This window comes from the organism of the source record quoted next, unplaced genomic scaffold, assembly GCF_019419815.1.
Source record: "Pyrus x bretschneideri cultivar Hongxiangsu unplaced genomic scaffold, Pyrus_bretschneideri_v1 Contig23, whole genome shotgun sequence".
Classification (NCBI taxonomy): domain Eukaryota; kingdom Viridiplantae; phylum Streptophyta; class Magnoliopsida; order Rosales; family Rosaceae; genus Pyrus; species Pyrus x bretschneideri.
In genome coordinates, this window is record NW_025999535.1 from 4,348,606 (window position 1) to 4,364,128 (window position 15,523).

Genomic DNA, 15,523 nt, shown 5'->3' on the forward strand with positions numbered 1-15,523 from the left:
ACAGCTACGACAAATACACAACTACCAGTTGAACATTTGAAATTAAAAGTAATACATGCTGACATGTGAACATAATAATAATAATTAACAAAAGTCACGTGTATTGTATATCGGAAGAAAAATGAGTTTGCAGTTACCATGATATCTTAATTTAATATTAACTGAAATGATAATTATGTAATCGAAATGAAACCTTAGATAGAAGAAATTTTTTAATGTGACCGTCACACGAGATAGTACATTACGTGTCTCTTAACATGTATATTCACGTGGCAACTAAACACTTCTCCTACGTAGCGGCGAAACCTAACAAGGTTCGCTGTCGTGTACGTGGCGTAAAAAGTCGGAAAAAGACGGGCAGCAAATGTGTCGCTGTCATGTGTTTGATTGCACATCCCCACTTAAAGAAAAGCATCCCTAGATGCCGACTAAACACCAAAGTGGGCACACTGTAAAATAAATGCGAAAGATGCCCTTTCGATGCCCAAAAACCTTCTCTCTTGCATCCAAGATCTGAAGATCTGACTCTGCAAACTTGAAGAAACTCCTTTCTCTTTCTTTCAGATTATGGAGGTGTTCATGCTTGTTTGAAGGCATCTGCTGGGAACGAGATGGTAGATCTTTGGCCAGAATCTCTCTCTAGGTGATCAATCATTGCAAGTCACTAGTTTGGAGGACGACGCAGAAGTTACAGATTCATGGAAGATTTCCGAGGACAAAGGGGTATGAGTTTGGAATACCAATCTTGGGAGTTGGTGGCATCGGTAAAGTTCTTTTTTCTTGTCAAGAGTGTAGAAAAGAGCTGGGAGTTGTTCTGCAACGAGAAACTCTAGTTTTTTTCTACTTGTTCATCAACCAATTAACTTTGTTCAGTAGGAATTTTAAAGTATAATAATAATAAAAATATGAGTTCGTATGAAAGGATTAACAGATTACGTTCGCAATTAATGAAGTTAGAGATTAATGTTTACATGTTTTGTTGTTATATGTATCGTCACATATCTTTTGATTTATGCATTGTTTTTTCACTTTCATCGTTAAGCGATTTAAGTAAGATTAGTTTATCTTAGTTGTATTGTACATTTTGGTTCATGGCAGTTCGTCCCTAAATTGTGAATTGTAATGAACATGGTGATTTAGCCCAAGAGAGAGCAGGAAGCACTTTTTTACCTTTATGTATGTTTTGCGTGTCGACATTCCGCCATCAAAGCAAAGGAAACATGAGCTATTTGCACACTTATAACATGTTAATATGTAGATAAAATGCCTGCAAAATTGTGTCTAATTCGAACGAAGAAAGAAAGATGTGTAAACGAAAAGGTTGAATCAAACGGGAAAAATTATGCTCGATTAGATCGATGTTATCTATATGTTGGAGTTAAAACTTCTAAACCTTGAAGGAAATGTTTTTGCAATGTCGGAGACTCAGAATATTGTAACATCAGAATGCATGCCTTTACATGTTAAAGATACTTTAAACCAATTTGGGAAATATGTTTTCGCTCCGTTCTTCAATTAAAAAGGAAAAAGAATATGTTTTTTGATAAAGGCTTTTCGCTTTTAGAATGCTCATACATTTTCCAATGGTGTTCAATCCATTCTAACATGATTTACAGCGAAATTCGATAGTCATGCAATCTGCAAGCAAAAATATGCTTTAACAATCTTCGGGAAGAGCTCATGTCAATCGAGTAGTTAGCTAAGACTCGTTTATCCGATTATTCAAGTGGATTTTCCTTATGTCAATCAGAGTGAAGTAAAGAAACTAAAGACGAAGCATGGACAAAGCATTTGTAACACGAGGGGCAATGATCAATGAGGCAGCTTAGATGCAAGAAGACGGCTTTCTTCTGCCTTCCTGATCTGATTCCTCAGTATAAGGAACAGCTATCCTCTGCGTACCAACCAGGCCTGCTACCATATCCTCCCAAACTAGATCTGAAAGTGCCATTGTCAACTCTCCCACCTTTCCTGTTACACAAAAGTTCTACAAATCAGCAATCAAATATCGCTGCATTGGAGAAGCGGGGTATGGGATTTTACTACACGGAAAAGTAGGGGAGCTCAGTATCAAAGGCCTATATGCATTCAAAGGTGATAAACAGTTTTAAGTCATTCGCTACCATCTCCAATAGGTTGTTCATCCCATGCGATAATTGGCAACACAGGAAGTGTGCTTCCTACAGACATCATTTCAGCTGAGCTTTTGGCTTCTTCCACGGTAAGATTTGCGACGTCCCTGCTCAATCAACTTCGGTGCTAGTTCAAGCAGCCTTAGCACAGTGCACCCTCTAAGGATTTTATCGAAGAAGGGTACTATAAGCTCCTTGTCATGAGTTATAAAAGCGACATTCACATTTGGACCTTCTGCTATGTATCCTTCTTCATCAACCCATATAGCAGCATTTGCTCCCTTCTCTTCGGCTTCTAGTTTTGCAAGGACATTCGGACGGTAGTTCACATTCTTCATCATTGAAAATTCAGGTGTCTTCATGGGAATGGTGGATGTGATCACTTTAACCCCTTCTTTGCACTGAGAAAAGTCCTCGTCAATTACTACAGCATAGAACGCGGATGTTGGCAACTCTGTAGGTGAGAGCAAGAAGTTTCCAGGACCTGCACTCAGCCAATATCTTAAGAATTCCTTTCTTGATCTGCGATGCTGCAGCCAGTTGCACAAGAATGGTTTGAAGAGTTGACCGAGGGAAAGGAGAGGAGATCTTCGCTTTTGAAGATGATCTTAGGAAGCGGTTTAGGTAGACGTCAAGTTCATAGATGAAGCTGCAGGAATCACAATTCAAATCAATAACTCAAACTCTACACCATATTGGATGTGACAAATCAACAAAACTCCGAAGCCTATACTACACTAGAATGAAACCTTACAACAAAAGTATTGCAAAACATAACCTATAAAGCTTGAGAACCCAAGAGGAAAATCTAAAAATGCCTACCCGTTTAAGATAACCATCGTGTCAAACACACCATGCCCTTGATGAACCATGCGATCGTCAATTGGAATCACCATCAAAGCTGGATCAAGAATAATTCCACCATAAGTGCTCGAGTACATGGCTGGGTATGGTTTCTTTTCAACTTGGCTCCACTTCTCATGCAGCTTTTCAAGCATCTGGTCGAGAAAACGGCATCAAATTAAAATTTTCAGAATTAGTCCGAAATATATATGGAATAGAATGACAGGTTTAGATTAGGCCACAAGAAGAATACTTAAGCAACGAGCCATCGGTCACACGAGAGAAAACAACATGATTGCAGCAACTGATTCTTAAGTAACAAGCCATTGACTTTACACTGCAACCACCTAAAAAAATTCTCCAGTTCTCAACTCAATACTTTCGAACTCAACGCTTGCACCCACAGATATACTAAAGATAATTTGAAACCAAGTTCCAAAACAACTGCCCTGTAAAATTGTATGCACAAAAACTACAGACTAATCTTTGCGTTTCTAACAGAAAACACGGAAGACTTGATCCCCTGCTATCAAGCAATCTAAATATTGCAATCTCCACTCATAAGTATCTTCAGACTTGATCCCCGGCCACAGGAAATTAACAAGGTTCACAATTTTAATAGCCGAAACTAACCATGGTGATATTAAAACAAAAAAAAAAAATTGCGTTTTCGAGTTCTCACCTTGGATGATGATTTGAACACATGAACTTTGAAATCATTGACATCTCCAGCCTCCAATGTATCTTCAGAACAACAGCAACAACAAGTTCATCAACAATCAAAGCACCAATTATGTTTACAGATCATCATGATCACATTAATTACAAATGGCAAAACCCCAAAACAAAAAATTAATACACAAAAGAGAAGAAGTTCGCACGTGATTTATTGTCAGAAGAAGAGCTGTGGCTTGCCATGGATTAGCAGAAGCAGAAATAATTAACAGAGTTAATTACAATTAAGCAATAGAGTGAAGAAGAAGGGTGATGGTGGATTAGGGGATATGGACATGTTCTTATATTGCCATTAATCAACAATTAAAGTTAAATTAGAATGGAGGGAAGGGAATTCATTTTTGTTTCAACCCTTTGCAAGTTTGGAGTTTGTCTTGCAGTGTTGTGGATTGGATCATATAGTGTCAGGTTGCTACTGACTTATGTTCTTTGTGTTGTAGCTTCATTGGTGGACAGATTCTGTATCCAGGTACCCGTGTGATGGTTACAGCAAATTAAGTACTACTAATTAGAAAATAATATTCTAGTTAAATGAGATTAAGACTCAAGAATTTTTCATTGATGTTAAAATTTAATAACCGGAGTTTCAAATGATAATTAGTTTTAATTAATAAGAGACCGCTCTTAGCAGGGTCTCATTCTACTATAGCAAAAGCAAGACGATAGGACCGAGAAATATACACAAAAGGAAACGAAGGAGGAAATAATGAAACCCGACTTTATATGTAGTAAAATGGAAACCTACCAAGAAGTTGCTTCTTAATTACTTGACATATATTTTTCACTCAATTAAGTGTGGAAGAATGTAAGATCTCATATCGAAAACATGATAACATAAAATAGATATGTAATGAGTAATTACACTAATAACAAGAGCAATATGTTTTATTAAAAAAACCTCACACCTTACTATTCTATATGATATCCGACAATGCAATCTTCATCTATACTAGACACACTTTCAGTGACTTGTTTATCACACTAAACTACAATCTATATTTACAGAGAGCAAAACATAAGAAACTCTAACTCAGACAGACTGGGTTCAAATTCCAAACTAATAAGTAAACCTAAATAATTAAATAAACATAGAATATTAATATTTTCCAACAAAAAACAATAATGATAAGCCACGTAACTTTTTTTTTTCTTTTTACCACCAAGCCACATAAGTTAAACGATATTTTTTTTTTCTATGCTTGTTTGAAAAGGGTGTTGAGAAGCAAACAAGTTTCTTGGCAATAAGTGGCTTATTAAGGTGCATTGTCTATTAAAATGTACTCTCCTGCGCTTGCTTTAATTGCATAGCAAAATGTGAGAAACATGACAAGTTTGACGGAAATCTCAAAGCATTCACCACTCAAATCCTAATTAGCCAAAATATGAGAAATAAGACGAGTCTAAACGCCATTTGCAGTTCATAAGATGAATTTAATTATACCGTTAATCAAATAGCTACATGATTGTCACTAAAATGGGTAAACGACTTCTAATTCGATTGATTTTTCTTAGGAATGATCCTTGTAAGATGACCTCAAAATTAATCGACAATATTGCAGAATGTGAAGAAAGGAAAATGCAGAAAGGGAAGTGTTTGTGTGGATATTTAATGTTGGGCTTAGTGCGGTTGAAAGCCTAAGAACGTGAAATGTAGAAGAAGAATTGGGCTTTGGACAGTTAGCAGCCCAAAAAGAATTGAAAACCATTTTTTTTCCCAAGAAATAGGCAACAAGCCTATTTGAAGTGACAAGTGACAGAAGGCAGCTCATCCCCAGCAAAAAATACTTTTCCATGGCATGTATAGGTAAATAACAAAAGTAGATGGTGACTCACCATACTCTGGAACCCATCATCGAAAGGGAAGGCTTGGACAATCGGGCTAGAAAGTTTATAAAAGTAGTAAGGGATGTAAACAAAAGGCTTTCTCAACTAATCAATCAAAAGACATTCAACTCTGCACTCCAATAGCAAGAAATCAGAAAGTTTTAGTTTGTTCAAGCTTTACCCTTTCTAGTCCCAAGTCCACCATAGAAAGCTATCTTTTATCAAGTTTTAGAGCTTTGCTACCTTTCTTTGTGTTGTAGTATTGAATCTCTTTAGGTAAACTCGGTTTATGTTTCATTTTCAAAGGCTTCAACCCGGTAAAACAAAAAGAGAAGTGGCTGCAAGAAGACGAACCTTGCCTGACGAGGTTGTAATCTTGCCCAAGTCTCTTTTGTTTGTACTTACATAAAAAAGATCTGTTATTTATGCATCTTTCATTGGATCCTATATCATTTTCAACTACCTTCATTCAAAGTATCATCTATGATTAATCCAAGAACAATATGTTTTTGGGTGGGTATTTAATGTTGGGCTTAATGTGATTGAAGGCCCAAGAATGCGAAAAAAATTGAAGGAGAATTGGGCTTGGACAGTTGGCAGCCCAGGAAGAATTGAAAATCATTTTTTCTCTTCCAAGAAATAGGCAACAAGCCTATGTGAAGTGACAAGTGACAGATGACAGCTCACCCCCAGCAAAAAGTACTTTTACATGACATGTATAAGTAAATAACAAAAGTAGATGGTGACTCACCATACTTTAGAAGCCATCACCAAAAGGGAAGGCTTGAATAATCGGGCTAGAAAGTCTATAAAAGTAGTAATGGATGCAAACATAAGGCTCTCTCAACCAATCAATCAAAAGATATTCAACTCTGTACTCCAACAGCAAGAAACCAGAAAGTTTTAGTTTGGTCAAGCTTTACCTTTTCTAGTCGCAGGTCCACCATAGAAAGCTATCTTTTGTCAAGTTTTAGAAGCTCTGCTACCTTTTTCTGTGTTGTAGTATCAAATCTCTTTAGGTAAACCCGGTTTATGTTCCATTTTCAAAGACCTCAACCCCTGTAAAACACAAAGAGAAGTGGCTGCAAGAAGACGAACCTTGCCTGACAAGGTTGTAATCTTGTCCGAGTCTCTTTTGTTTATACTTACATAAAATAGATCTGTTGTTTATGCATCTTTCATTGGATCCTATATCATTTTCAACTACCTTCATTCAAAGTATCATCTATGATTAATCTTACTAAACTGATTAATCTTACTTCTTTATTGTTAGTCTAAAACTGTAACTAATGAAATAAATTGAAAGGTCTTGGACTCCCCTTAATTGCACATATGATATTATGAGTAAAGTCCTTGTTTACAAGGCAAGAAAAAGAACTTTATACAAACTTAACCCATTTGTGAACAATCCAATCGAACTAAGAAGTTGAAGTAACTTGTGGTGCAAATAATCAATCCATTTAATAACTAAAAAGAACAATCTGTTATACAAAGATAACAGTGGCACGCTCAGGTCCATATTAGTTTTGATTGTGAGCCTCAAGGTCTAACAAAGGCCCCACAAATGCACCATTCAAACTAATAACAAACTCATATTGTAGTATACAAAGCAACAAACCTTGCCCTATATGCAAGACCCAGAAGAGTTGTGCGAGGGATAGATCTAACCCGAACAGGAAGGTACCTTTGCTTCTTTATTTGTTTCAATCTCTTGAGAACTTATTGGCATGGTGTTTAAGGGTGTAGCATCCAAGACACGTACGATGCATTATTAGTAATTCATTACAAATTGACAGTGGCATACAAGAAGTAAAAACATCACAAATGGCATCAGCATTTCTTGTTGATGGCATTTGTGTCATATAGCGATAATTTTCTGGCATGCCTTTGACAGAAAGACTTTGTCCTCCTCAAAGCTTCTTCAACGGAAGATGGATCAGCAGCAAATGTAATGCGTATCCAGTTGTCCAGACCTACTGCTATTCCTACAATACACACATATAATCTCCGTTTGTTAGTCAGCGAGATGCTTGTAAACAAGAAAAATGTCATGGAAACTATGTTTCTGAATGTTCATTAATTTATTACCTGGAAGAAAGATCATGCTTTCCTCTTTCGCAAGCTTGAAACAAAACTCGATATTATCAGTAATATCTTCCAGTAGTGAAAGGTCTAGTTTCACCTGCATTACACGGAAAATTAATAAGCAAAGATGTAATAGAATGTTGAATTTATAGTATATGAACAATTGTGTTTCCGTTAATTTCTCACCATTACGGCCATGGATCCTTCTGGTTTGCTTGGACAGCTAAGACAAGGGATCTCATTTATCCTATCCCAGCAAATGTCTGAGGACTGCTTCAGGAAATAGAGAGTTTTCTTGAAGAAGGTCTCTTCGGTTTCTTCAAGGATGCGAGGAACTGCTGCCTAATGCCTATAACGTATCAGATATGTCATTTTGAAACAGAGGCGAAAATTAAGTTAATACTCAGATAAGAGTTTAAGCATGCAAATAATATATTGTGTTTTTCTCGTTTTGACTAGAATTCCTGAGGAATTGTGAGTAATGTTGAACTAAAACAACTTTTAGAAGTTGTCTTTTGTTATAGCAATCTGGAAAGAGCTTTTAGAAATAGTAGTTCCAGAGGACAGAAACCGCACAGTGGCATGACCTTAAAATCAAATTAGTCTACTAAGCAAGAAAACTAATTGCTGTGTTTGAGCAATTCGAAACAAGCATATGAGGCACAAACCTGAATGAAAGTTGCAGGCCCTCCCAAAATGTCTAAATATTTCTTAAAGCGCTCAATAACCTGAACAGAACAGTATATGTCAAAACTAGAAGTGGATGATGTAATTATAAAAATCATGACGATTTTCGGTCAGTAGAACAAAGTTATATCCATGAGATGTGAATATCTGTAACAGGTATAAGTGGAACTTGACAACATCAAAACCGCTAAACCGATGGATCTGCAAAGCAATTGAATCCACAAGAGACTAGGGGCCACATGGAAAATCAATTAGACTTTTACGATAACATTTAGTGCTATAAACTGGTTTAGGAAATCCTGAGATACTACTCTTGAAGTGCACTAAAATGGCAGAGAGAGGGGGCTATGTATATTCAATAGATATGCACGGTGATTGTTTGGAATTAATGGTACGTAAATCAATTTATATAGAGTTCATAATTCTGAGAGAGAGAAAGAGAGATAGAGAGAGAGAGAACCTTGGTGTTCCAAACATGCCACATGGATCAGTCGTCACAAACCAACCAAGTCGCCATCCAGGAACTATCCATCTCTTTGACAGGGACCCAAGAGTAAGAACCGGAACAGTTGATCCAAAAACACCCATTGGCACAAATGGTTTATCCCCAAAGGCGAGATGCCCATAAACTTCATCAGCAATTACAGGAATTCGAAGCTTTTTTGCAGTTTCTGCGATCTAAGTTTGATACAAAAACAATAGATTACAACGATAACCAGTGTCAATAACCTAAACTGGTCTCTCAGGTACAATCTTTTGTTCATATGCGATACCATTGATGACTAACCTTCTCCAGATGTTGGTAACTGTACACATTCCCACAAGGATTCCCAGGGTTTATAATTACCATTGCAACCGTGTTGTGATCTGCAAGAGCTTCAACAGCATCATGGTCAACCTCCCAGGCATTCTCTTGCAGGAGATTAAAATGTCTAACTTCAAGAAGTCTAAAAGCAGAACAAAGTTCATAGATAGGGAAGCAAGGCCTTGGAAGCAAGATATTGGCACCAGGGCGAGAAAGCATAGCCAACGCAACATCAATAGCTTGCGTGCAACCAGCTGTGACGAAAACATCATCAGATGTTAACTTGTATGGAAGGTCACGGGACAGATATTCAGAAATTGCTCTGCCACGAAGGGAAATTATAGCAGATTTAGTAATATACACTACGGATTGATGCGAGATTTATACGCACACAAATTAAACCCTCTTTTTGTCAATTGTAGTATAAGTATAAGTAGGGATCGTTCTGGACCGGGGATTAGGAGGGATTGTTAATCTCTTGGAAACTGACTTAAAAACGTAAAAACAAGATAAAACACTAAACTAGACTCAAAGAATGTGAAACTAAACGTTAAAACACTAAGACAAACCAAAAGACTCAAAATGCTTTAAAAAAACACAAACTAAATTGATTTCTAACTAAATTGAACAATAAAGTAAAGGGGGATTGGATTTGGACGACTTTAAACTAAAAATGGAAACTTGGAAATAAAACAAATTGTAAATATGGATTTGACGGAAATGAATGGATGAGAAGCTAGCTAAGGGGTTCATCTCCACATATGTTATACTTGCATACAAAACGATGTCTAATTGCTTTTCAATAAACCATGAATTCTCAACGCCCCGGGTTAATTAGGTCCGCTTAAATTAACCGTCAAGTTTTCCTTAAGTTAATGAATTGGATGATTGCATACGACAATCCAAAGCATTCCTCACAAGTTCCCTACATGAATTGCATAATAGAGATACAAGCAAGAATCATTAAGCATCATGAAAACTATAAGTGTTGACGAGGCATTCGTTACTATGATTGCATGAAACTTATGCCAAGAATATGTTTAACACGATTGTTTATAAGCAACCTCCACTACTTGTGAATATAAGTTCATAACTATTACGTGAAACTCACTTATATTCTAGCGTCAAATTCATGCATGAAAATTAAGCGTTCATTCTTAATAAACATACATAAATAGGTTATCAATTAAACAGTTAAACAAATTGAATTCACAACTTATGAAACGTAATTAAAAGTAATCAAATCATATTACAAACATAAACATAGTTTCGAATCACCCCCTAGCTAAAGGGGGTTTAGTTCCTCATAACTTTGAAATCAAAGAAACACCTAAACATTCCAACAACTCAAAACTTGAATTGTATGAACGTTTAAGCACTCTTCTCTTCCATTCCTTATACGTACAAAACAAAGAGAATTAAAATGAAACTTTGAAATCAAAGAAACACCTAAACATTCCAACAACTCAAACTTGAATTGTATGAACGTTTAGGCACTCTTCTCTTCCTCGTTATTGTAGCACAAGGTTTAAGGATAGGTTGGTTGGGGGGATGGAAGTGTGGAATGGAGTGGAAATGGAGGAAATGGAGAAGTGTTTGTGTATTGCAATGGAAAATGAGATGATTTGGTGAATGGAATGAATGGGTATTTATAGGAAGAGAATGGGTGTTAATGGATGTTTGTTTAAGGTATTTGGTGGATGGGAAAAGGTGTGGATGGTGGGAATTATGGTGGATGGATGGTTTAGTGGATGTAATTTAGGGTTTATTTAGGTGAATGTGGATGCATGGTTTAGTGGATGTAAAGGATAATGGGATGGTGTGGAATTAAAAGCTAAAAAAATTGGGATAATGGGCATTTAAGTGTGAATGGAATGGTGGGATGCACTAATGGAAATTATGGAATGGAATGGTGGGATGCACTAATTAGGAGGAAGAATTAGGGTGAAGGGCTTAATGCATGGATTTGGGCCAATTAGGGTGAAGGGCTTAATGCATGGATTTGGGCCTAAAATGCCTCCCCTTGCATGGCAAGGGAAAGGACTTGGGCTAAAGCCCACGGCAATGGCTCTAAAATGGGCTAAGGTTAGGGTTTAGGTGCGGCATAGGCTTAGGGTCCACAAAGAGTTAGGGTTTAGGTCATCTAAAAGCCCAAAGCCAAGAATAGAAACTCACGTCAATGGAAACCTCCAAGAATAGAAACTTCCAACTTTAGAAACTTTGGTTACCAATTCCGACTTCCTTGCTCTTCACTTTCATTTCTTCATTTCTTAAGCTCCTTTGACCTTCAACCTCGTTCATTCCTCGTGCTCCATTTGCATACACCACATTCCAGCTCAGTTTTGCTCCAAAAGCTCCCAATTGCATCATTTCATGTAATATGTCCTTTAAACCTGAAAACACATGAAAGTAGCTTAAAAGACTACTTTAACGAATAAAACATAACAAAAATGCATAAGAACTAGCTAACTAAGGCGCATAAATATGCTCCTATCACGGATAAGCATCACCAACATGATTATATTTAAGTACCCCTCAGGACATATACTCTGACGTTTCCTTGCTGTACAAGCCAGCAGTCTATTATCCAAGACATGCATCAAATGTGCTGTCACCATTTAAAATGCCGCTTTATCACAACAGGAAGATAGGAGCTTGGATTCGTTTTAACCAAATAAGAGGATATCTAGATAAAGGCTTTCATCAAAGATACTAAATTCATGCCTGGAAGAAAATGTTTATGAAATTTTATCACAACAGGAAGATAGGAGCTTGGATTTTTGACGGTAAAGTAAACAAAATTTTGAATTGTTTTCAGCAGTAACTATGAAATAAGAAGATTTTGCCATTTACTTTTATAGCTCCATAAAGCAGTTCCTTACCTCATAAGGTACGTGTATTGCTCCTACTTGATTTGTACCACACCGTCGGTAATGAAAACCCTCCGGAACCCTCCACAATCGAATCAAGTAATTCGGATTTGTTTGGTGTTCAATTTCAAAATAATTTTTAGTTTACGCAAGTGATGAATGTAATTTAAATTACTTAGTACTCATTAGTTGCAAAACAAAAGATTCTATCCAAGAAAGATGCCAAACAGGCTCGAAATTTCTTCAAAATATTAACTAACATAGTCTTTTCCGTTAGTTTGTTTTTGTTTTTGAACTTTTCTACTTTCTTGGCTTTTCATCCTTTTTACTTTGGACTAATTTCTAATTTTATGTCAACTTCACAAATTTTAAATTGCTAAAAGCCCGATTACTCGGTGACGCTAAAAAGGGTGAAACATAATCATTCATGAATATTCAAATTGATGAAGTATATTGAAGTTAAAAATAAAAAATAAAAAGAAAATAAAAAAAACTGTTCTAAAAATCCCCGCCTAGGTGACTATCCACTACCCCAATTAGTTTCCAGGTGTTTGAAAATTAAGAAAGTGCGTCCAGACCCGCTTAGGCATCTGACTAAACCTGTCTAAGTCGCAATTCTCACTTAGATTAAAAATCGGTAACTTTCATTTTACATATTTTCTCAATAAAATGTAAGAGACTTGTTGAATACTTGATGAACACTCTTTATACATTTGTTTCCCATGTTTTCAATATGTTCTAATACTTTATAATCTAGATGCTATTTTATTTTGCAATTTATACATACAATTATGTGTTTTTAAGTATAAATTGACACTTATTTATACAATATATAATAAATTTACTTAAATTCGCCTAATCCACCTAGACCCCTGCTTAGCCGCCTAGGCGTTAGGTCCCAGCCTACCGCTGGATTAGCGCTTCGCGTCTTTTAGAAACTTGAAAAAAAAGTGAAAAGAACTACAAAAGTACTTCAACTAAAACATTAAAAATGAAAATTGAAACCAAACTCCATATAGTCCAAGCACCCACTTAAACAAGATAAGAACCCAAAAACCAAATTTGGCAGCACTTAGAATCCAGGACAACAATTCGATAATAACAAGAAAGAACAAGACAAGTATTGAAGACCAATGTTCTAAAAAACGGCCTAGGCGTTGATGACCTGAGATGTTTTCTTGCAAATAGATTGGAAAAATCGACTGGGCTCTAGGCAGCACCTAGGTGGGGAGTTTTTTTTTTTTTTTTTTTTTTTTTTTGAAATTTAAAAAAATAAAATAAAAATCCTATCTACATTACTATATTTCCTTATTTTCCTCATATTTTGCATTTTATGTGGTTTTAAATTATGAATTTATTGTACTTGTGTCATCCTACAATACTTTTCACTATGGTTATATGGCATATATGCTTAATGTATTTTTAAATTTTGGACTTGTTGGATACTCTTTTGCATTTTATCTTTCTTTTATTATATTATTCATGGATTTCATAAAATTATAATTTTTTATAAGTGTCAATATGTACTTATTTACAAGATATACAGCAAATTTACCTAAACCGCCTAGACGCTAGGAGCTAACCCACCGCCCGACTAATGCCTAACATTTTTTAAAACCTTGCTGATGACAATTAAAACCAAAAAAAAAAAAATCCTAGAAATTGAAAAACCAAAATTAATAATTTACCTTCTGGTTTGAGGAAGACCAACAGTGGGAGCATAGCCATTGAACTTGTCGGATTGGAGGGCATCGACGGCTTCCTGCGATACATGTGTCGTGTGGAAGCAAGAGAAGGCAGTCGGGTCGCCCATGCCCAAAGAAATCAGCCGTCTGCCGTCGTTTTCATCGACATTCTGCAGTAGCAAGCTGAGGATGCCTTTAATTGTGATTGTTGTAGAATTAGTGTCCAATACTAGTACAGCTTGGTGGTTCGAGGTGCCGTTTTCCATGGCGGATTTGATGGTTTTTTTTTTTTTTGGGGGGGGGGTGTTTTGTTTCAGTTTGGCACTACTACAGAAGAGGTTATCACTGGCGATGTAAAAACCGATAAGAAACCCTAATTATTGTTGGATTTTTACCAAAAATCAGACATAAAATCATGCAATGTCGGATAGGGAAACCGACACCATCACTAGCGTCACGAAAAGGGTATTAACGTCGGTTAGTCCCCTTAATCCGCCACCAAGAAGCAAAGTAATATAAAATAAAATAAAAATAACAGTGTCGCTTAAAAGCGCCATTAAATTCTAACATGATGGCAGTTCTAACCGACATCAACTAACAACTAAACTATTAAAATAAAAACCTACTGTCGGCCTTAACCGACGCCATAAGCCAATAATAAAAAAATAAATAAAAGTTTGTCTCGGTTCCTCTGTCGACTCTCAGTTCCTCCGTTGACGACCTCCACTACTGTTCTTGGCCACTACTCAGTTCCTCCTCCTCCATTTCGTGCTACCTGCCGATCAAGAGGGATCATAGACAACATCAGTTCCTCCTCCTCTATAGCCACTTATGCAACCACGTCTCTAGAGATGCTGCCTTCTAAAAAAGTGTCCTATCAAGAGGGACCATAGACAACATTAAGTTAAAGCAACTCGGGCTTTCATACTTAACAAGATTAAATGGGGAGAGTTCTCAAAGTGTGACAAAAATCGTGCTACCTCTGGCTCCATTACAAAATTTATGGTTGGAGGTTCGTTTCTCAACTCACTGGGTCTTATAATCTTGTAGTTTATACCAGACTTCCTGATATAATTCTCTGCCTGAAGCTTTGCTATTAAGGTGAGCCTAAAAACATTGAGGAAAGCTAGGTTGAGAATACGCCCATTGCTGCTCCATTGACCAATTTGGGAGAGATAAAGGGATAAGGAAAAGGGGAGAAAAATCAGAGCGACATGGTGAAGGGATGGTCGTCGCCATTGCAGTGAGGCTGAGGAGGAGAGCGCATGGAGGTTGTGTTGTTGATGCTATTGTAGGAGGAGAGTAGGAGGTTTTTGAGTGGGCATCATGAGGGGAAGAAATTTGTGGTGGTGGTGAGGTGAGGAGTAATGGATGAAGAGAGGTGATGAGTGGAGAGAAGACAGAAAAATGAGAGAAAAGTTTGTGAGAGAGGTGTAAGGTAATAGGAAATGAAAGATTTCACTTAAATTTTGAGAATTGCAGAAGTACAGTGAAATTTCACAGAACCTATACTCACATCCCCACACGTGAGTGATTCACTATATATATATATATATATATATATATATATATATATATATCAATGTTTTAAAGAACTCGCCTCGGGGTGCGCCTAGGGCGCCCTTGAGGCTGGGCGGAGAGGCAAACGCCTCAGTTTTGCTGGAGTAGGCGAAATGCTTCGCCGGAGACACCGAGGCGGCGGAGGCGCACCTCAAGGAGTCTGGACATTTTTTTTTTTTTTTTTTTTTAAACCATCCAAACCCAAAACGACGTCGTTTGGGTAAGGATTTTCAGTCTTCACCCACCATACCTTCGAATTCGACCCATTTTTCTGCCTCTGCCTTTTGCCTTCTGCCT

The 15,523-nt window shown here is 36.9% G+C and overlaps 1 protein-coding gene and 1 pseudogene across 1 annotated transcript; both read right to left on the bottom strand.

Annotated features, from left to right (window-relative positions):
- Positions 1-974: 974 nt before the first annotated feature.
- LOC125477980 lies at positions 975-4,092 on the bottom strand (annotated as a pseudogene).
- A 3,181-nt stretch (positions 4,093-7,273) lies between these two features.
- Positions 7,274-14,381, bottom strand: LOC125478131 (probable aminotransferase TAT2). The gene is made up of 7 exons (XM_048585917.1): positions 13,670-14,381; positions 9,094-9,433; positions 8,765-8,984; positions 8,288-8,346; positions 7,806-7,961; positions 7,623-7,716; positions 7,274-7,519 (listed from the first exon to the last, which is right to left on the bottom strand). The coding sequence occupies exons 1-7, from the start codon at positions 13,930-13,932 to the stop codon at positions 7,365-7,367; spliced, it is 1,287 nt and encodes a 428-aa protein (XP_048441874.1). The 5' UTR covers positions 13,933-14,381; the 3' UTR covers positions 7,274-7,364.
- Between the last annotated feature and the right edge of the window lie 1,142 nt (positions 14,382-15,523).

What these genes read in the sequence shown, in the direction of transcription:
- LOC125478131 (XM_048585917.1), bottom strand. Translation starts at nt 13,932, where the DNA reads ATGGAAAACGGCACCTCGAACCACCAAGCTGTACTAGTATTGGACACT. An exon ending in GTTACCAACATCTGGAGAAG is followed by an intron (nt 8,985 to 9,093) that starts GTTAGTCATCAA and finishes TATCAAACTTAG; the next exon opens with ATCGCAGAAACTGCAAAAAA. An exon ending in CATGTTTGGAACACCAAGGT is followed by an intron (nt 8,347 to 8,764) that starts TCTCTCTCTCTC and finishes GTTCTGTTCAGG; the next exon opens with TTATTGAGCGCTTTAAGAAA.